The sequence below is a fragment of the Micropterus salmoides genome, unplaced genomic scaffold, assembly GCF_014851395.1.
Source record: "Micropterus salmoides isolate LMB-PRFRI ecotype aquatic unplaced genomic scaffold, ASM1485139v1 Ms_hic_scaffold_2, whole genome shotgun sequence".
Classification (NCBI taxonomy): Eukaryota; Metazoa; Chordata; class Actinopteri; order Centrarchiformes; family Centrarchidae; genus Micropterus; species Micropterus salmoides.
Genome location: NW_024041150.1, coordinates 31,371,408 through 31,394,142, shown reverse-complemented (window position 1 = coordinate 31,394,142; position 22,735 = coordinate 31,371,408). Strand labels below are relative to the sequence as shown.

The following is a 22,735-nucleotide window of genomic DNA, read 5'->3' as shown; positions in this document are numbered from 1 at the left end:
TTGCGTTTATAATTTTGTTCAGTGTATTAACTGTGCGGTTGGCATCCAGACGACGCGGAGAGCTTCTTCACCTCTTAGTGGAGTCCATCCTTCAGGGGAGGGAGGGGAGTGAGGGCACAAAAAACCTGCGATTTATTGGTCCCTGCCTGTCATCCTCACCTCATCTGCATACTGTTCTTTGATGTTTTTGAAGCTGCTGTGCTTTCGGTGCTGTGGCCATGATTCTAACTTTGGTTTTATTTATTCAAGCCTGCATCTCCTCAAGAAGTATAAACAAAAACTCAAGCTAAGTTCTTTGGTCAGCCTTCATCTACTTTGGTTTAACTTACTCTCCTAGTTTTCAGTGGCATGGGGTGGGGTAAATTGTTGGGGAAGCCAAGTGAGAGGGGATGTGCTTTTTGGAGGTCAATTATATAATGCATTGTGCTATTACAGTGCAGGGTATAATTTTACAAAAATTTTATCAAACTTTAAAGATGCACACTATCTGATGTCAATACACACACTGAAAGTTGCATTTACCGAGACCTATGCTCTCTCTCTCTCTCTCTCTCTCTCTCTCTCTCTCTCACCCTCTCACCCCAGATAGCATACATAGCCCGCTGCTTATGGTGCAGTTTTAAGAATAAAAGAAGCATTCACAAGCTCAATCAGAAGATGATTGAAGACATTTGCATTAGCAGTGGTGCATGTATCAAATAGGCCTACATACTTCTTATGCTTGGCCAAATGTTCATAACACAACATCACTGAAGACTAACAACCGAGTACCCGACCAACAGAGTGTAGACAATTATTCAGGAAGCCTAAGCTGGCCCAGTGCCAGGTGACAGGTGCTGTCTGTGGTGCTCATTGTCTATGTGTATACAACCACAGTAAAAACAATAAGGTTACTTCAACTGACTAGTCATTCACAGCTAAATCCAGGCAAGCAAAGGAAAACAACAATATAACCACATTAAAAATCGCACAAATAGCTGCAGTTAAGTTCAGAGAGGGGAGGAGGTGTCATTTCACTCACCCTATTTGAAAAGGAAGGCCATTCTCCTGTCCGTCATGGTGGCGAAGTGGTCAATAACCAAGTTATAGAATTTCCCACTGGCTTTTCGTCCTTCGCAACAACAGTCAGTCAAAGTTTGGCGCTACCAGCTAGCCACTCTGTACGGATGTAGTTTTCCTCACTGAACGTCCAAAACCCCTTTTTCCTCTCCAGGCCAGCTCCAGTTTTGCCGTTGGTCTTCCGTCAGATTTAATCTTAAATTGCAGCTGTAGTGGTAGTTTAGTAAAACCATGTATCACACATCCAACGCGCAGCATTTAGAGGGGAGCTGTTTCACTTATTGTAAGATAGTGAGAAATGGGGAAGAGATGACCGCAATAGCTTATAAGATTTATGGAAACTATAAACAGTGTGTTTTTATTGAAATGGAAAATAGAGTCTTATAAAAACAGATGAAGCCTGGCTTCCCTTGACTTCTGGGAGAAAACGCCACTGCTAGTTTTGTGGTTTGGTTTAGGCAACAAAACTACTTGGTTAGATTTAGGAAAACATTGTGTTTTGGGGTAAAGTTAGTAGGGTTTTTAAGTCATGAAAATGACAAGAATTCACACATGTGATGGAAGTCACATAACTCATGGTAGAAGTCAGTAAGACTATTTCACTTCTGTATTACTCAAAATAACTCACCGTTTACTTGGATTCATGTGAGACTTGAATGCCGTTATCCTGTGTGAAAGTCCTAGGTTCCTTACATGGATTTTCTCGCTATTTATAATACGCCCTACTCCCTCCTTTGCTACCATTGTACGGCCACTAGAGGCCGATGAAAAAATTAACGGAAATATGAGTTGTACTAACATGCTTTTTCAAATGACCAATGTGGTAATTTTTCTGGGGAGCACAGGCTGGAATTTATTGTTGTAAATACACTTTTATTATAATGGACTGTGGACTGTCCCACTTTTTGTCATTTGTCACTTTTTGTTAAATCAGATTTTCCAGTTATATAGCTGCTCTGTGAGGCTGTGCTTAGTCAGAGCAGTGATTTGAGCTAAATTCTAATGTCAGCACTCTCCCACGGGCAATGTTAACATGCTGATGTTTAGCAGGTTTACTACAGTCACTATCCAAGTTTAGTCTGTTAGTATGACAACATTTGCTTATTAGTCTAAAGGGGATAGCCTGTTTACCAGCGGAGCAATAATGTAATGCACAGAAGAGTATAGAGCAGGTAGAAATAAAAATATTGTTCATTTGTATTTAAATGATGATGTCAGTCTCGTAATATTGCTATTTTTTTCTGGACATGTCAAAAAGCAGAGATATTTGGAAGAAATTCTGAATGTGCAGAAAGCAGAAATCCTGCTGAAACACAGGTAAAGTCCAGCTTACTGAATTAAAATGAATACATTTATCATTGAGGTGAAAAGGTGCCACATATTTAAAGAGGTTATTTCCCTAAACAGAGGCTCAAAAGCGGATAGAAGACTAAAACATGTGTTCTGACTCTGCAGGGATTTTATTAAATTAATTAAATTTAAAGCAGTAGCTTCAAAATGCCTGAAAGCCTTACTGAATAATATTCTATTAAATTTTTATAATTTGAATTGTCACCTGCTGCCTGAATATTGTGTTTTCCTTTATATAGATGAAGATTAACCATAAATTGGTGTGGAAATTAAATCTTTAATGCTTCAAATTTCCTGGGGGAGGACCCCCAGACCCTCCTCTTCATTTGTCCCCTCCACCATTGAAAGTAAATGAATGCTCTTGCATTTCAGGAAAATTACCTCATAAATTTACTGCAATGCAAGAAAACTGTCTCTGGGTTGACACACAGTTTATGTAGAGACACATTCCAAGATCCCAGGTTAGGTTTGGTCTCCCGATTTAGGCTATCATGTGGAGGTTGACAAGGAGACGGATCACATTTCTTCATTATGAAACATGGTTATTGACTTGTTCATGTATAATGCTAAAATTGTGAGTTTGGCTGCTGAACATTTTAAACAATTCCTGAGGATTGTGAAGTGATGACCCCTACAATTGTGGTGGACTTTTTAGGATTGTGGGTGCCAAATTTCAAATCTCACCTAGGGCTTCAACACTGTCAGGGCCGGCCCCTGGCCTACTTTCCTAACAGACTTTAAACAACATTATCAACCCATTGGAGTCTGACCACAAAATGCAAATCCAATATTTTTAGCAACAACTCAAAACTAACTCACAAAATATATTTTTCTTCTAGCAATTTGGCTTTCTTAGCAGTTAGATGCAACCCTTGTTTTTTGTTGTTGGGCAGGTAGTGTACAGTTTATTAGAGCTTGCTGCTCCTGAAAAATGATGTTGTTGAGAGCGGTGAGACTAAACCATGCAGTTAGTAGCTGTTAAACTAAGACATTGAGCTAAAAGAGACTTCTGGAGGTGGTCAGAAGCAGCTCCTTATTCAGACAGCGGTGGGGTTAGCAGACCGTCACTTTAAAAAACACTCAGGCGTGTTTCTATGCAAAGATGTAGCTGGAATGACCAAATTCAATATGCTCATAGTAATGCCAAATACTACTCCCTTGATGAAATGTCATTCACACCTTTTCAGGGTCCAAGGAGATGTCCTTAAATATCTTGTTTGTTCAAAAAGTCCAAAACCTGAAGATAACTCCGTTTATATAATTATATTTATATATAACTGTATATATAATAAAAGTCTCTCACTGGAGAAGATGGAACCAGAGATTTGTTGGCACTTGATTGACAGCCAATGTCTGAAATGATTTATTGATTGTCAAAATAGTTATTTTTCTGTTGATCATCTAATTGATTAATTCATTTTAACTCTAATTTATATTGTCGTTTCTTCATTAACAGATTGCAAAATTGTCAAAAGTGTCAAAGTTATCCAGCACTCAAACAAACTACGTTTCACTGATTCTTCATGTCACAACACTTTCCTGGTTGCAGTGAGACAAGTGAAGTAAAAAGTACATGATCAAGTTCATGAATCGCTGTCAGTGTCCGTTACTTGTCACAGTATACTTGGCTCCACTAGATCCACAAGATCAGAAATGTACTGTATAAGCTAGGAGGGTGGTGAAAGAAGTATTCAGATGCTTTGTGAAAATAACAATACCACAACGTAAAAATACTCCATTACTAGTAAAATCATTTAAAATCATGCTATAATCAGAATAATGTACTTAAAGTATAAGTAAAAGTAATTATTCTGCAGACACATATTGAATTTGACATTATTAGGTTGGTAATACTGATCAATGGTTGACTACTATTTTACTGTTACAGGTGGCCAAGGTGAAGCCAGTACTTTATATTCACTTAGCTAGTTTAGTCCAGCAGTTCCCAACTTACGAGCCTTTTCAAATGGTCACAAGATAAATCTGAGGGGTCACGAGGTGATTAACGTGAGAGGAAAGAAGAAAAAACAGAAATTTTTTTTGTCTTTTCTCTGATCTTTTTTTGTTTTAATATGAGTAATTTAAAAAAGTTGCCGAATCAGTGTAGTGGATAAAAAACTACAATATGGCCCTCTGAAATGTAGTGTACCACGGATAACAATGTGTTGTATTTTAGAAGTTTATCAAATCTTAATCTGAAAAGTAACTACAGCAATGTAACTAAATTGTCAGACAAATGTAGTGAAATAACGGCATGATAATCCACTTCTCTGTTGTTCAAAACAATCATAGTTTCACCACATTGTGGGTTAATAAACATCTCTCTCTACAAAGTCATTTGCACTTGTCAAAGTGCCCGCCCATTAATTTGCTTCCAAAACCAAGACATTCGCATTTATATTTGGTTAATCAAATAGATAAAACAAATGTGAGCCTCTAAGCACAAAAGTCAAGATGAAGGACACTTGAGAAAATCCTACCTCACCAAGGTAGGAGAACAAACTCAAGATTCAAAAGCCTTGTCATCTGCGCTGTCAACCAAAGCAATGACACACACATTTTAAAATGTAGCATATATTCTAATACATGAAGTATGACATGAAATAAGTATTATTGCAATATCATATTGGAAATGTTTGATCATTAAAGACATAACATTTATAATCCACAAGGATTCTTCAGAAGAAAAGAACCAGGACTGCCCTGTCCAGTTATATATCATGATATATTACATGATGCACTACGTGGGTTGTGCAAAGGCAATGACACTGTGACACTTGGGACTGCCACCTTTTCCCAGGAAAAATGCCTAAAATCATATAAATGAATAAGAAATAACTCCTCAACCATTTGGCCTAGATGTACAATTCTGGTCAGAAGCTAAGGAATAAAAATTGTAAATATATACATATTTATTTTACCATTACAGACTAAATGGAGATGCAATAAAGAAAAATATGATAAATATGAATTTTCATCTTCACCTGGTAAAAAAGCTATATTTTTAATGCAATAAACCATCAAAACCATAGATCGTAATGCAACTGAACATCTTTAATACACCTGTGATGCAATTTAACTGTAAATTTGATGAAAATAAACTGAAACAGTTATAATACAATATTTTTAAAAATGTGCCAGGCAAATGTCCATATTTTGGCAATATTTATTGTTCAAATGTTGACTTTTATTGGGAATTATCTTTAAAACATTATTTCTGTCCATATAACCATGTTACCCTGCGATGGATTTGTGACCTGTCCAGGGTGTACCCCGCCTTTCGCCCGATGTCAGCTGGGATTGGCTCGTTCCAAATAACATAACACTGAAATATTGATAAAAACATATAAGAATATTCATCAGCATTCCCATGACAAAAAGCACTACCATGACCTTTCGTTTGATACCCTGGATGTAGCTACTACAGTCGGCCAGACCGCAAAAAAGACCAGGTGTTCCAAAGCGGCACTTCTCTTAAAAAGCGAGAGAATGCAGCCACAGCTCCCAGGCAATCAAGATAGACAGTGATTACAGAGCGATTTATGGTGTGATATAAGCTCATTTAAATGCTTGGTGTTTGGTGTAGATAAAAATGGTTGGTTTGAGCTTCGAGCTGAGTCTCCTATCTTCACAGAGGTGTGTAGCATGGCAAGACAAGTTTCAGACATGAATTTCCCCATTTGCGCGGAAATCACGTGCTGCCCCTGGTACCGGGGGTGTTGGTGCTCAGGGCCCGTATTTATCCAGCTTCTCAGAAGTACTCATAAGAACGCTGCAAAGAACTGACTTAAGAGTAAAAAAATTCTTGGCTCAAAGCTGCACTTAAAAGTTAGTTATCAAGCATCATAGTCCTAATTTGAGTGAAGTGTAAGACTAAATCAGTCTGAGAGCTGATTCACGACACTTTGCTGTGCCGCAAACAGGATTTTGGATGACGATGTAGCCACGGACCAATCACTGAGAAGATTTCCTTCTTTAAGAATATTTTTAGATGAATTCACATTGAATGGTGAAATTCCTAAAAGGAGTTTATATTATCACATAATAATATAATAAATATCACATATTTGATAATTAAAAATTTTCAAGAGAAAACATCATGATATAGGCCTACACGTTAATAAATGAAAGATAACGTTTATCTTTATATGAACACCATCAAATGCGCCTACTACTCATGTATTGCCGGCTATTTGCATAAACTGTTTGCTTCTGTTGGATTACGGGGGATGTTGTTGGGAAGCCAACGAAACGCGTGACAGTGTGTGGAGCTACAAGTGCAATAATTGTTTCCATGACCATTCGGCTTATTGATGGTTGTGACGGGCCAAAATCATCAGCATTGCTGCATTTGTCCTGTAGCAAATAAATGAAGCGTCATCATTACATTTACATTTATTCATCACCACCTTTAATTTAACTGAAAAGGCATTACTGCATAAGAGGTGGTGAGATGACGTCCCTCACCAGCTCGCTGACAAAGTTTATGCCTGCGCTGTCCGACCCCGTCTAACTGTGTGTCGTCAAATAATTCAGAAATTCTTGCTCTCCTGAAATATTCGCACATCTCTCTGTCTCCACAGTGCCGTCACAAGCCCCAAATAGCAGCTCCTAATCACTTGAGAGACCTCTGGAGCTGCCTTAAATAACTGGGAGAGTAAGAGTGATTCTTAGCTTTAAGAAATGTGATAACTGGCTTTTATTCTTACTTTATTTAAAAGTAGGAGTAAATTTCATGAATTCTCAGCACTTAAGACTACAATGGCACTTTGAGAAGCTTGATAAATACCAGCCCTGGTGAAGTATATTCTAATACAGAAGGACCAGTACAACACAACATGAAATAAGTATTATTGCAATATCATATTTGAAATGTTTGATCACTAAAGACAGAACATTTACAATCCACAAGGATTCTTCAGAAGAAAAGAACCAGGACTGCCCTGTCTATCATGAGATATATATATATATATATATTGGTGTTTTTATATTACAACAAATCAACATATGTTAAATGATCCACTACGTGGGTTGTGCAAAGTCAATCAAACTGTAACTTTAACACAAAATCCACTTAAATGCTTAATAACTATATTTTGCATTGCACTTTTGGAAATGTTTGTGCATTGTGTTTGTAAATTTAATGTACATACTGACTGTTTTGAATATACTCATTAGGGTGTAACTAGGGCTGGGATCAGTGCTTCTATTTTGGTCAGTGCTTCTATTTTATTTTCAAGGTGCCCTTTTGTCATGGGGACTTGATCTGAGTCACTCAGGTGTCAGGTGTTGCTAATATTTTGCATTCATGCATTTGAGTATGTGAATGGGGTTTGCATTTATTTATATGCAAATCAATTCAAATGCACATCATGGTAAATGAGGAACACCTGCATCTTGAGCTGTTTAGGCAACTGAATTCTCGCCATCATAAGCACACGTTTTGCGTTAAAGCTTAATTATTTTTTTTTTATATAAAAAACGATCTCATTCTTTAAGACATGCTTTGTGTTGAACACAATTAAGTATAAATCATGGAGTGGAGTTGGAAATTCATTTTTATTGGGGGTAAGTCATACAATGATATACATGTGTTTAAAAGATGGATTTTTGGTTAAACTTTAAAAACACTTTTTAAAGTTCTATATATGTTTTAGTTTAGATATTTTCGTGTTGCTTATTTGTAGATTAAATCCTATATGGTGAAGAAGAACATGACTTCATTTATTTTTCCTAAACTGATTTATTAGATTTCCTAAATTAATATATTAGATTTTCCCATTGACAATGACACATTCTGAAACAAAAATGTAATTTTAAACAACAAAGAAACTGACTATGAAAATGTCAGAACTGCACACTCACATGAGTTTCGTGTCAATTTTGAAATGTATTTGCAGGGTCCATCCTTCTCACTTTCAGGATTACTCACCAGGCAGGTAAGACAAGTATAAAAGTTGTATGAATATGAATAAGTGAAAGTACTCATTCTGCAGAACACCATCCTGTCGTTTTTAAATATACATGACATTATTAGATTGTCAGTACTTAACGTGGTGATTGGGCCCCCTTCAAATGGTCACAAGTTAAACCTGATGGGTCTCGATGTGATTAATAGAGGGAAGAAAGAAAACAAATTTATACATTTATATTTATTTATTTTGGACTGTGTTTCAAATGTTCTGGGTCTTGAAAAGTCTTAAAAAGCATTCAATGTAGTTTACAATCTAAAGTAACAGGCATTTTGTTAATTTGCTTGTTTGGATGCAGGATGAAGATTATATGAACAATTAAAGAACAATCTTTGACAGACTCATTAAGCTACATATGTAGTCCTTTTGTTAGTTTCTGTGAATAGATTTTCTGTCTTTAAAGGGGCATTATGCAGTTTGCAAAAAGGCAGCGTGACAACAGCTATAGACAGACAGGAAGACAGCTTTACACAAACTGGAAACTAAGGGAAACTCCCACTGCAATGTTACAGTAATATTTTTATCAGCTGCTTGAGGTTGAACTAATCGATGCTCATTACATGATAACTACCATTACTATCTGTGTATATTTCACCGGAGGCTCAGCAATGTGAGCACATCTGACGTAAATGTATGATAACGAAACGGTTAGTAGACTGGGTCGCGTTAGTTAGTGAAGTAATGTGGAAAGCGATACAACTTTGCACCAGAAAACATTTAACGTGACTCTCTCTGTGTTTCTCAAGCCTTTTTGATGTTTACTGTGTTGTGTTAACTTGACATTATCTCAATCTGTTTGGTCTGATGGGCTTCAGCACATAAAACTTTATTGTTGTTTTGTGTCCTTACGTGGCGTTTATGTTGGAATCTGTGTTTTGCTGGGAGATGGTTGTTTTATGGTGTTAGTGGACAGTATGTTGTTAGCTGTGGTTTTGTCGATGTGATCAAAGAGAGCCTCGCAAGTGCTCGCAGAGTCCTCACATTAAAAGCACAATAGTGGCTGATGCAAGCAACAGAGAAAACTTCTTGCTTCATTTATAAGTAAGGCGACAGCCCATTGTCAATAAGGCAGTGAAAATTAGATTTATTAATTAGTGATTTCAATGAAAAACTACATACAGCCCCTTTAATTTTTCAGCATGCTTAGGCTTATCATCAAGGTCTTTCCTGTGTAGATGTTTTTACATATTTGGCACTGCAAACAAGTATTTGATTATTTAGTCTATAATCACTATAATCACTTCACTGTGCCTACTCTCCAGCTAATGTGGCTCTGGGTGGAGTGGCTGCTCAGTCATCACTGTTTGACCCCTCGTTTCTGCCAGACGTGGTGATTGATGGCAAATCTATTTCAAACTATTTGCTTGGGAGCTGCACTGCCACTGATTGGGAGACCAACCCCTGGTGGAGACTGGACATGCGGGCTCCATACAACATCTCATATATTGAAGTCATCCGAAGATCAGATTGCTGCATTTATGAGATACAGGGGGCTGAAATACACATTGGTAACTCACTGGAGAACAATGGCAACAACAATCCCAGGTGATGTAATGGTTGTTTCACATTGTGTGTAGGATATTTTCAGTTTGGGAGGGGCTATTTTAGGAGTCGGCAAATAAGTCTGGCATCGGGCCAAATTTTTCCAAGCCGTTATCAGGCGGGCCAGAACAAAGTCAGACCGAATGGAAGAATGCCCATGTTTAGCTCAGTTGGTACCGTGCGGGACTCTTGAAGGGTAGGTTGTGCAATCGATTCTATCTTATTGGGGATATTTTTTCTCCCTTGTTAAACAAATTGAATAAAAGGACAGTTCAAATGCTCACATAAAGCAAGCTGCAGTGTGTGCCCGGCGTTTGATCCGCATTCATAAACCTATGGACACTTATTTTAATTTTTCTGGGGAAAATTCAGGGGAATCCAATCACACGTTTAGTGACGGCTTTTTCAGAGGTGTGTCAAGCAAACAAAGAGATTCTTTGAATGTCCTTCAGAACTCTTCAAAGTAAAAGCTCGACATAAAGCATTGCTGCAAAATACATTCTTGCGCTTTTATTTTAAAGTCACAATCACTTAAGAGGAAGTGGTTATGTGAGTAACTGTTGCTGTCATGACTGAGATCTATTTCAGCACAAGCGGGGCCAGATATTATTGTAGGGCTATTTCTTTTGATTTGCACTAACCAATCAGTAGCAGGTGATGTATCGGCAACACTGGTGTCATTTTCAACTGTGTGTGTGTGTGTGTGTGTGTGTGTGTATATATATATATATATATATATATATATATATATATATATATATAAAGAAAAACACAAAATTCAGGTGAAATGCATGTGAAACTGAAAGTAAATGGAAAAACTTCTTAACAGGCAGGAATCTTACCACAAATCTGCAGCTCAGATGAAGTGCAGCTCACAGTTCCAAACAGAGCAAGGCTGGCTTCAGTTTTTAGATGTTTATGTTGCAAAACTCTATCAGCTACGTTACCACTCGTCACAGCGGTCTGTACTCTCAGACAGTTGCGAGCAGGTTATGCCGGTGTCAATCATTGGGCAGTGTTGATCTGATAAGTTAGGCCTATACATTTATATTTCACTGCGTGAGAAAATTAATGTGTGGCTTGACAACATGTGAAAAATTTAATTTGTCTCGCGAGACAGCTTTTTACCTGACCTTGTCACCACTTAATCTCCCAAGATCTCGTGGTGCGAGATGTCATCACACTCCCAGTAAATTATACTGTATATAAATTGTACATATACTCACTCTATTCATATATTTAATACCGTACATAATTAGTCATTTAGTGCTGAAACCTCATATTACCGTATATCCTGCTTCTTCATATTATTATTTTTTAAGTTATATATTCAGACAAATCTTCATTAACTAGCATTCTTTGGAGGTAGGAATCGTCATCCTGCTGTCAATCAATAGCTTTGTTTTTCTGTCTTTTTGCCCATCAGATGTGGAGTCATCACTGTGACCAGTGAAATTAAATATGTCTTTAACTGTGACCAGATGGAAGGACGTTACGTCAATGTTTTCATCCGTGGTGTAGGAAGGCGACTTCAGCTTTGTGAGGTCAAAGTGTACGCCACTACAACCCCTACAGGAAGTAATGCAGCACTGAGCAATGGCCTCTAAATAGTTGGTTCAATTATGCCATAATTTCTGTGTGAACATAATGCGGTAAAAATTGACACAATATTGTTTAGTGTTATTGATCTTTAGATTTACAAAACAACTTAATTGAAGAAACCAGTGTGTCCATGTTCAGCTTTCTGCTGAATTTAGATCCAATTTTATGCTCAGACATCAATGGTTTCCAGTCCGTGCGTGATAAAATTTTCTTTGGAGTTCAAAATATATATACTTTTTCATATGTATTCATTTTTCGGAGTAATGTTTGTGAAAATGTCAAGACATCTGAAACAATATAACACACAGGGAAGCAAAGCAAATAGTATTGTACAGGAAAGATAACAAGCTTCAGTAACATACTGTAACAAAAGCTTTCTATCCACACTCAAGGCAAAAACTACCAAGAAAAAAGTAAGATGCATGCAACATAACCTTACCGCAACAAAATGTGGAAAAATGTGTTTAATTGTGTAAAAAAAAAAAAAGTGTAATTTTTTTATACTGCCACAAAACAAACAAGTGATTCAGAAATCCCATAAACACAGAAACTACAGCTATTTTTCCAAAATTCAAATCTTTACTTAAATGCCATCATCAGGTATAAATACATGTTATATGTGTCTAATACTTTGGTTTGATTTACAATTAGCAATCTGGCCTCGAAGATCTGCTAGCTTGGCTGTAGAGTATTTTGCCTTGTTGAACTGTACTTCAGTATTCACTAAGTGCTGTGTTTCTCCAAATGAATCAGTAACTGGTTCTTACTGAATACATTTTTTCACAAATGTCTTCATGGCACGCCTGTCAGCCAATGTGGCACCGAGAGGAGTAGCCACACAGTCTGGAGAACCAGATTCTGCAGCAACTGCTCCACAAATGGCCATTGATGAAGACAGTGGGAAGGATCCACAAAGCACCTGTGCTTCAGTTCCACTGCAAGACAACCCCTGGTGGCAACTGGACCTGAGGAGTATCTACAAAATAACAGCTGTGTCTGTCACCAGCATCAGCGACTGCTGCTCAGAGGAGCTGGACGGTGCTGAGATCCGCATCGGTCTCAAGAATGACACCAGCAACCAGAGGTGCAGGAAGAAAAGAGTACTTACTTGCTGTAGAAGTACTAGTACTTATCAGCCTTTGATTCTCTCTTTGGTTTCATACTTACATTTCAGGTGTGCCATCATCTCCATTGCAACGGGACAGAACAAATACAACTACCAGTGTGGAATAATGGAAGGTCGCTTTGTCCATGTTGTTCTTCCTGGACTACAGAAGAATTTGACAGTTTGTGAAGTACAGGTGTATGGGACTGTGCTTGGTAAGCTCCGCACATCATAAAGAATGAAACTTCACAAAATATGTTTATGTCACAGGTAGGCATGGGCCTGTATGAGATTTTGACAGTATGTTACCCATATGGTTACACGGTATTGTGGTATTGCGATTTAAGGCCTAAAATTTATTATTTTGAAATATCTAGGTAAAAAATATCAACTTTTTTCCACTTAACACAATATGTTTAATTTTTAAGCAACAACAATACTATGCTGCTAGAATAATATCAAATAATGGCATAAAATTGATTATTGTTATTTTAGTGTCAATGTACATACACATAAGGGGAGAGAGAGCAACCTCAGCATTTTTTCTTTTCTTTTTTTCATGTCGTGATTTTGAATAGATGTAGCCTACACAATGGTGGAAGTATAGACTCGATACCACCTAAATTTAATCATTGTACTAAATCGCAGATATGTAGTACTCTTGCCACTGTGAAGTAACGTGTGGGGTGAAATTACCTGATGTTAGCTAGTTAATTAGCCATTATCCTCAGATGCAAGCCAATAGTATTTATTTCACCACTGCTACATAAGCTAACTCTCTTAGCTTGTTGCAAATGTTTCAAATAGTTCAAGATAGTGTTACCTTAAATTTAACGTAGAGTGAAGGGTTCAGGACTGCTCGCACCAACCGGCGGGTAGGGGTCGTGTAACCAGTGTTGGGCTGCAAGTAGCGCCGTTACTAGTTTAACTACATTTCTCAGCCCCTCGGTGGTAGCGTTGCTATTTTCTCAATCAAATAGCTTTTCAGTAATGAAGCTCGTTTATTGGCTGAGTAGCGCGGTAGCTTCCACACATGCTACATTTTCTCAAACATTTCTGAAGGATCAGTAAGTGACGCCACCGCTACACATGGACCTGTATGTGCAGCCGGCGGAAGCGCTTCCGTGTGACGGTGACATCACGTATCGATTCTTGGGCTGATGTCTGCAGGGGAATAAAGACATGCCTGACTGAGTTTACTTTCTATTGTGATAGTTACTGTAACACCTCTTGTGAGAAGGATCAGGGTCCAGCCTGGACACCTCTTCAACTAGTGAGGAGGAAACTTTGATATGTAGTGACAGAAACTTATATATACATATATATAAGTGACCTAACTATAAAATATTAAAAAATTATAAGTAGCCTAGATGTAGCTAAGCTACTTTTGCCACATTGCTGTAGCTTAGCTTGCTACATTTCACTGGGGGGTAGCTTCTGTGTAGGGAAGCTTCATTTAATGTGGAGTAGCTAGTAGCTTAGCTCACTACATTTTCTAAGTAGCTTGCCCAACACTGCGTGTAACTCTATACGATGCACACAGGGTATTCCAGGTATGGGAGCTGAGCATTTCACCTCATTGGTTGGGCATGTCATTTTGAAAGAGCCATGTCTTTCACTAAAAAAACAACAACAAAACCTAACCCTACAACAAAATGGACAAAGATTTTCACCTTTTTACTCACTGACTTTTTCAGGTACATGGTAACATTGTAAAAATATACTATTCTATTTATACTATTTCTAGCTTTTATCTTTTTAACAGTGAGTCCTGTGAAACAGTTGTAAAGCACACACTGCACATCCATTTAAAGGTCTTAATGAAAGAGTAAGTTGTTTTTTTTTTTTGTTAGTTTTTTTTAAACCTGTCCTGCCCAGCAGCCTGGTATAGAGTATGATGAGCTGGATACCATATTGTGCCAGACAGATTTTACTTTAACAAGAGAGTATTAAAATACTCTTTTGTCTGTTTTATTATTTATTTAATTATGTATTGATTTGTCACTGGGCTGGACAGGGGGGCAGATATGGAGATGGGGGACACAGACAGACAGCACAGAGAAAGGACAACAACTGTAAGAGAAGGGGGATGGAGGGTGGGGACAACAGGGAATAGCAGAGGGAAACACCAATTGCAGAAAGTAACGAAACCTATAGCAATAGAACAGAGAGGGGAGCTTGGGGAGGAGAAAAACAACAACAAACACAAACAAACACAAACAAACAAACAAACAATAAAAATAATAATAATAGTAAAAGACAACCAGCCGAACAGCAGCAATAAACAGCTGACATAGTATGACAACTAAGAGAAAAATGAAAACAAGAAACAGTCACACACACTAAATAAGCAACACAGCACAGCCAGGAGAGCTGGAATAATAACAATTAATTTAAATAAGTAACTGAAAGAAAAGCATCAGGAATAATTCTAATAGGGACAACATAAGAAACCCAAGAAAAAATAACAATAAATACAAAGATTCCCAGATGCACCGTGATGCAAATGCGGAAGACCCCGACCCAAATGCCAGTTGACAACGCAATGCCGACGGAACGGAACCCACGGAAGAGCAGCACCCGGACTGACCGTGGCGCGCACACAACATAAACCAGTGCTCCCCCCCACCCAGCACCCTACCGCTGCGCAGCGAACAACCAAAACGCCCAATTGTCATGCAATTATCAACACCAATGCACAAATGAGGAGCCCAACGCGCACACTGCGCGAGCACGGCAACACCCAATGCCCAGCACCCCCCTGCGAATCCCGCGTGCGAGGTCGGGCAAATGAGAGAGAGAGCGAGCGGAAGAACACAACAGCGAAAGCCAGCGGAGAGAAACACCAGCAGCAAACCCGCCGCGCAGGTCACCGTGCACCCGCCAATAAAAGTCCGCCGTCCCCCCCAACTAAGGCCGTCTAGGCCGGAAATGCCTCCCCCGGACTCCAATGCACAAATTAAACGCCCAGCAGCCATCCAGAGACCCTGCCCAGGGAAAAAGCACAATGCATCAACATGCATCGACAATCACCCTACAATCCCACTGCAGCCCTCCAAACCGCAACCGGATCAACCCGCGCAGTGCCCAGAGACCCCCACCCCCAGAAGCCAGGGCATCCCATGACCCCCCCCAAAGCGCATGTCCCAGGGGAAACTGTACCCTGCCCCGAGGAAGAACAGCAGAACGCCATGCCGGGAAGCTCCCCGCCGCCAGGGACAAACAGCTTTTTCCTGTGTAGGTCACGTCATTTTCTGTTCACACTACACAACTTGCCGTCTTGTGACAGGAGTCTTGAAGTTGTTGTGGCATTCACACTATGTGAATGATAGGTGACAAGGGGTCACATCCTACATGAGCTGACAGCGACTGTGTCATTCGACGCTCGTCTCCAAACCACATTTTGTCAAGAAAACACACCTGAAATGTGAAACAGAAAATGACGTGACCTACACAGGAAAAAGCTGTTGTTTGTTATAATAAAGATACCAATTATAAAGACAAAAAAATATGGGTGAATGAATGCATTAGCGCATGCAGGTAGCAGAGATTGTCTGAGCTACAGAGAGAGCTGGAGGGAAGTGAAACGTGTTTTGCGGTAAAAAAGTAGCTGCCTGCTCTGCCAGCTACCTGCTCTCATTGGCTGGATGTGGATGTCGAGTCGTCCGACTCTTCTAGATATTTGGCATGCTAGATATCTGGCAGACGTCGGCGATGTGGCAGTCATGTGTCGGGGAGCCATTTTGATGCGTCATTGAGTAGTTCACACATAACGACTGATGACTGACAATCAACCGCTTATTTACTCCTGATCATAGCCTGACGGTTGCCGAGCTAGCTGAGCGGCAAATCAGGCTAAAATCGTGTAGTGTGAACTAGGCTTTAATAACCCCTGAAAATCCCCAGCAACTTAACTTCTCACTTGGATGCAGTGTACAAGTGTACTTCAGGACCTCACCACATCACTGTTGGGTGTGGTAACCAACAACAAACCAGCAGTGAAACAGGCTAGAAACTCTTTAAAAGAGAGGGCACCTAAACACGGGTTTTTAGATTGCTGTTACTCTTTAAGGAAAAAACATGACCTTTTAAGTTTAACCACACAGATGCAAATGTGCAAACCATTTACACTACATATGTTGCAGAAAGCCTGGAATTGGATACGATTAATGTTTAGTCTTCCTTAAAGAGAACGCACAACACTTAACAATAGCTTTTCCAAATTAATTTTCTTTTACTACAATGTCAAATTTTATAAAATAGCAACAACGTAAAACCAACAACCAGCAGCCTTTGTTATATTTCTGCCTGTAACGGGTAATATTACTAATATATTTTGTTGATCATTTCTAATTTAATTTTTTAAACTCATTTATCTTCACTAGAAAATGTGGCTTTGAGAGGAGTGGCTTATCAGTCTTCCCTAAGGTGGAAAACCACAGGTCAAGCAAGCAACGTTATTGATGGCCGTCAGTTTTCAACTTGCAGTGTAACTGAAGACATACCTGGTCAGTGGGTACAAGTGGATCTATTGGCTCCCTACAATGTGACTGTGATACAGCTTGCCTTCAGTGAGGACTGCTGCTATGGTGATATGGTCCAAGTGGATGGCAAAAGGTAAATATACGGTCAGACAAAGTTGGATGAATGCTTTGCCCATTATGCTGATATTTATATTATGTGAAGACTGTCCTTCCAAGAAAATCTACAGACTCAGCAGCAATTGCAAATGCCCAAAAAATTCTGTTAACCTTCAAGTAACAAAGCTCTCTAGTGACTACAGGATTAATTACTCTTGTGAACTGATGTTAGTACGTAAAAATTGAAGAGAGAAGATTTACCCTGTTTGAACATTTAAAGGGGGCATTTTGTTGCCATAAGACTGTCCGACAGCGTGTTTGAACAGTATCATGTAAGCAGTTTCATTGTATAATAACTTTTTAGAACAGAATTTATAGGACTTACAGGCCAAATTGTTGTCCAGTTCTCTACTGAGCTACCTTCTATAGCTCAATAAACTCCCCACTGGAAGGGTTTCAGGACAACTACGGCGGATACAACTCGAGTTTCATTATGGGCTTTATTGTGCACACATACACAATACTCGTCCACAAACTAGGTAGCCTGAATGCTACCGCTATGATATCTGTTAGTCTAGTTAGTTTTGTTAGGTTGTAAACCTGCAATGAAAACACAAACACCAGAATTACCTAATAATATTACCCAGTCATGTGATATTAATTTTTCATCTGAATTACTAGCCATGCTAGTTTAGTCACTCACCAGTCCTGAACATCAACTAAATGAAAATGAAACCTAAAGGTGAAACGCCTGCGCACTGTACCTAATGAAGCATACACAGAAAATATAGTCTGGAGACTAGGAATAATAATAAACCTTTAACCTAGCAAGAAGATAACATATATGGCTTCGTTTGGAATAAGTCGTTAAAAGTACACACTTATTTCTTGGATACTCCAGAACATAATAATAACACCCATCACTTATGATATATATGTAAACCACTAATTATACCTGCTGGAAAGTTCTACAATTGTCGACACTGTTACTAATGATGTAATTTTGTATGTATGTAAACTGACGTCCAAAGTGTTACATCACTTTATCCATTGTCTCCAAATTGTGACAATTTTTATTAAAGTCATCTTTTGGTCTCTGGTAGATAGTGCAGTTACAAGAGCACAAATGAATATGCATGAATATGTTTAAATAAAATATGTATAATAAAATGAGTGAAGGTACAAGAAATGTCATGTGCACCTTCTTTGTTTGTTTCTCTTTTTCAGCTGCAGGGTCATCTCCAGTTCACAATCTCTGGTGACTGTGGATTGTGGTGGAATTGCGGGTCGGTATGTGACTGTGAACCATCCTGATATACCACTGTCTCTGTGTGAGGTGGAGGTCTACAGCACTTTGAAGAATCCTTACAACATAGCCCCTCAGCAGCCGCCGGCCCATGGTACACAGATTATGCAGTTTTATGAAATCCTTGCAATGCAAAACTGGAAATAGAAGGTCATCACATTTGCAGATGATACTATTATTTACATTATAATCTCTATGACAATAGTTCTGCTGAAACAGTCAGTTCTTTAAAATTAACTTTTACTGTCCTGATTTCTTTTTCTTTGTTTTTAGCTTTTTATTATTTTCCATTTAACTCTTTTAACCCCGATTGTAACATTGTACTTTTATTATATTTTATGTTGCTTTTAAACTTTTACATATTTCCCTGTTGCTTTTATGTTTTATGTAAGCACTTTGAATTACCTTGTTGTTAAATTGTGCTATACAAATAAACTTGCCTTGCAGCGCCTTGCCTTTGTTAGCTAATGTGGTGGTAGTGGCCGATTCCATGCTGATGATATATTTTCCATTCATAAATGCAAATTGCTATTTCAAAATAAAGATTTAACTTTTAGCCCTTTTATAAATGCCACAGTCATGCTAAGTAATTGCACTCAATTATTTAAGATTAATCTCTACTTCAATCTTTTTCACAGGCAATCATGCCAGGCCTTCATTGCTACATCATCCATTCACAAATAAAATGAGTGGATTTTTTTTTTCTACCAACAGATTACTGCTTCTTCGATTCCTGTAGCCGTGACTACGTTCTCATTTACAGTGAACCTAAAACATGGTTTGAAGCCCAGACCTACTGCAGAGATATGTACACTGATCTGGCCACCATCAGCAACGTTCAGGACATGAATAGAGTCATAGACAAAATGGAGAATGACTTCCACGATTTTTGGATTGGGCTGTATGAAGATGTCTTAACCTGGAAGTGGTCTTTGTCAGATGAGGGTTACTATGGAGATGGTGAAGATGAGTTCAGGAACTGGGATGTCGGTGAGCCCAGCAAGACCGCCATCCAGCACTGTGCTTGCATACAACAAACGGGTGAATGGAGAGACCTGGACTGTGACATACCTAATTACTTCTTATGCTTTGATGGTAATATTATGGAAAATATTATTCACATGTGTTACCAAAGTAAATGTGGTTGATGAGCTGGTCACTATAGGCATTTGTCTTGTTAAACATTAAAGTTCATGAATATATTTTTGTACATACAAAATGATAAATTAATTAAATGTCTTGAGGGTAGGAAGTGAATTTAAAAAAATATTGAAACATACACTGCAATGTTACATGTATGTGTAGGACATGTGCGTACCAAACCAGTGATATTGTCCTTCAAATTATCTTGCAAAACAATATCATAATAATGAAAACACTGTAATTAGTTGGTTTATTACAATTACTCCCACACCAACAACTACTACTTTACCACAAGGTAAAGCACCACTGTGTGGAATTTTATTAAAATTTAGAGTATGTGTTGGTACATCATGATTATTTCTTTATTCACAGGCAGAGATGGGGCACCAGCAACAAAGATTCTCGTGGAAACACCTATGATGTGGGCCGATGCACAGCTCTACTGCAGGGAGTACCACACAGACCTGCTCAGTGTGAGGAACCAGGCTGAGAACCAGGAAATCCAGATCATGGTGCCGACAGGAAAGCTGGCATGGATCGGCCTGTTTGGAGACTCTTGGAAGTGGTCTGATGGGAGTATCTCCACATTCAGATACCAGGGTCTGAAACCCCCAACAAACGTAGGAGAGGGTCCGAACTGTGCTTACATTGACAGAAAATGGAGCGTAAGATCCTGCAACACCAAATCTATGTTTCTTTGCCAATGTAAGTGTTATACGAGTTTATGCTTTAAATTACTCCTTAAGCAAAACATGAATTAGTTGATTTACAAAAAGTTTCAAGTAAAATTTCAAAACCTTTGCTTATTGAAACTTCCAATGTGAGGATTTACTGCTTTTCTGTGTTTTGCATCGTTATTAAGTAAATGCTTTTGGTTGGTTGAAAAATGTAATTGACATTTTTCAATGTAAGTTCTTTTTGTAAACTAAATTATTTAGTTAATTGAAAAAAATATTGCTAACAGTTAAAATTCATAAGTAGTTGCAGCTCTACTGCAAATTTAAAAAGTTTATTAAGAAAGTATTTTTTTTCTTTCAGTACCAGTCTATTATTCTTTGTTATTCTTTGTTGCTGCTTACCCAGAATTCATGCTTGATGAAAAATTATGATTTTCTAGAGTAAATTAACATATTTGAAAGTAAAACCACTTTTTTACCCTTGTGAAATGGATTAAATTTGCCAGGCATTCAGCATTTTACTGTTCACATTTTCGAAAAATGTATTTAATTTATTTTCAAAGTGCATTGAAATGAACCTGAACTGCTTGGGGGATGGAAAATTATTCCTAAAACTCAGTTTATGATTAAAAAAATGTCATCAATAAACTGAACCATGCTAAACAAATGGTATGGTAAAATATTACATAACATAACAGCTATCACATCAGCAACCATTTTTCAGACTTTAAGAAGAGATCTGTCGTGAAGATCAGCACTGACTTTGACATGAGTGACCCGGTCATCCAACAACAAATCTTAAAGCAGGTGAGAAAGAGAAATTTTAATGGGATATTGTGTCATATGTACCTTCGTAAAGTCTATCACTGTGAAAGGGCATGGCGTGGAAGGTAAAACTTCTTCATCATAACATTTTATGTATAGGAATTCCAAATTCTGATATTAGACCCCTGTAACAGTGTTAGTAGTTATGATGAAGCAATTAGTAATTAATAGTTTGTAAGAGCCATATCTATTAATATCCAAGTTGCTCATTATTAAAGTTATTAGAAATGTAAAGACAGATTTTTTTGAATGCTTCCTAGCTGGAGGCAAAGATGAAAAGCAAGGGGATCAGTGACTTCAAAATCCGCTGGAAGACGTCAGGACGAGTTTCACGCAAGACTGAAGACAACACAGTAAGACTTTAATGTCATGTTTACTTCCTTTCTTTTTGTTATAGTAATTTTTTCTACACTTTTTAAAAAGATAATAAAATTAGTGAAAACAAAGTCAAGGCAATGGCTAACATAATCATATTTTCATCTTTATAGCAAATCCAGTTTGGACCAAATAAGTACACACAAGTCAAAACAAAGGAGGTACTGTAAACTAATTTCTGAATTTTAATATAATTTAGAATTTAAATTTCTAGTTTTCTTGGTCTTTGTCTTGATTTAAAAACATTATACTTTAATGTTTGTGAAGTTGGTGTCCTTGTTTCATGTGCTGTTTTCTCACTTTTTCTCTTTACTTTTTCACCTCTTTTTTTTTAAAGTGCTTTGTAACTTTTACTATATTGAGAAGTTCTGCATGATTAGAGTTTGTTTATTTACTGACCAGGTTAAAGCCAGAACACTGGCCCACTGTTTCTGTTGTTTCTGCTGACTTGATACCAAGTCATATTCAATTTATTTGACTTGTGCAAGTTTTGGCATAGCAGTAAAAGATGTAAAGGGAAATATGTTCATAAGCAGGGAAGTGTAAAAGTACACACATACACATACTCACTGTGTATTTAATGTATTTTCCATGTAAATATACAATGTAGGAATATATCTAATAATAATTCACCTTATTATCTTGTGGTGTTGTTCCCAATCTTTCGATTGACATAATAACACAACCATGTGTTAGTCTTTGACTCTCAGTACCACCAACAATATGGTCAAAGGCTCAAAAGGTGTATTCTGTGCTTTTCTACATGTTTACCTGTAGAGGGAGTCAGACTATAGAGTGTGTGTGCTGTCTTTTCTCCAACAGGTGTGTGACACCGGAGGGAGCTGAATCAAGAGTCCTGCCACTCTGACTGGGCTGAAGCTGAACAATGTGGACCAGTGGACTGTGTGTACTGGATGGTAAAAACAGGAAAGCTGATAAAGATGAAAATGTATTTGTAAATAAACGCTTTGTTTTTACCCCCTTCTTTTTAATTTACTCACTGTAACTGTATACAAGGTTTCTTTTAAAGTAACTCTGGCTGTGTGCTAACATTTCATTTTTAACTGAGCCACATTAATCTTACTCAGTCAATTATGACTAAATTAAGGAAGGTTGAAGCTGTCATTTTTTGCATTCAAAGAAATTGTGTGAGAAAACAAATCTTTCCGCTAAAGGTCCACTATGGAAGCAGCAGCTGA

At 38.0% G+C, this 22,735-nt stretch overlaps 1 protein-coding gene across 1 annotated transcript; it reads left to right on the top strand.

Moving 5' to 3' along the window:
* Positions 1-8,304: 8,304 nt before the first annotated feature.
* On the top strand, positions 8,305-22,513 carry LOC119913325. The gene is made up of 13 exons (XM_038732732.1): positions 8,305-8,348; positions 9,644-9,926; positions 11,350-11,501; positions 12,336-12,609; positions 12,700-12,845; positions 17,016-17,247; positions 18,438-18,610; positions 19,231-19,611; positions 20,032-20,364; positions 21,061-21,143; positions 21,422-21,514; positions 21,650-21,697; positions 22,359-22,513. The coding sequence occupies exons 2-13, from the start codon at positions 9,799-9,801 to the stop codon at positions 22,380-22,382; spliced, it is 2,067 nt and encodes a 688-aa protein (XP_038588660.1). The 5' UTR covers positions 8,305-8,348; positions 9,644-9,798; the 3' UTR covers positions 22,383-22,513.
* Positions 22,514-22,735: the final 222 nt, after the last annotated feature.

What these genes read in the sequence shown, in the direction of transcription:
- LOC119913325 (XM_038732732.1), top strand. Translation starts at nt 9,799, where the DNA reads ATGCGGGCTCCATACAACATCTCATATATTGAAGTCATCCGAAGATCA. An exon ending in TCAGCAGCCGCCGGCCCATG is followed by an intron (nt 18,611 to 19,230) that starts GTACACAGATTA and finishes TTCTACCAACAG; the next exon opens with ATTACTGCTTCTTCGATTCC. An exon ending in ATCTATGTTTCTTTGCCAAT is followed by an intron (nt 20,365 to 21,060) that starts GTAAGTGTTATA and finishes ACCATTTTTCAG; the next exon opens with ACTTTAAGAAGAGATCTGTC.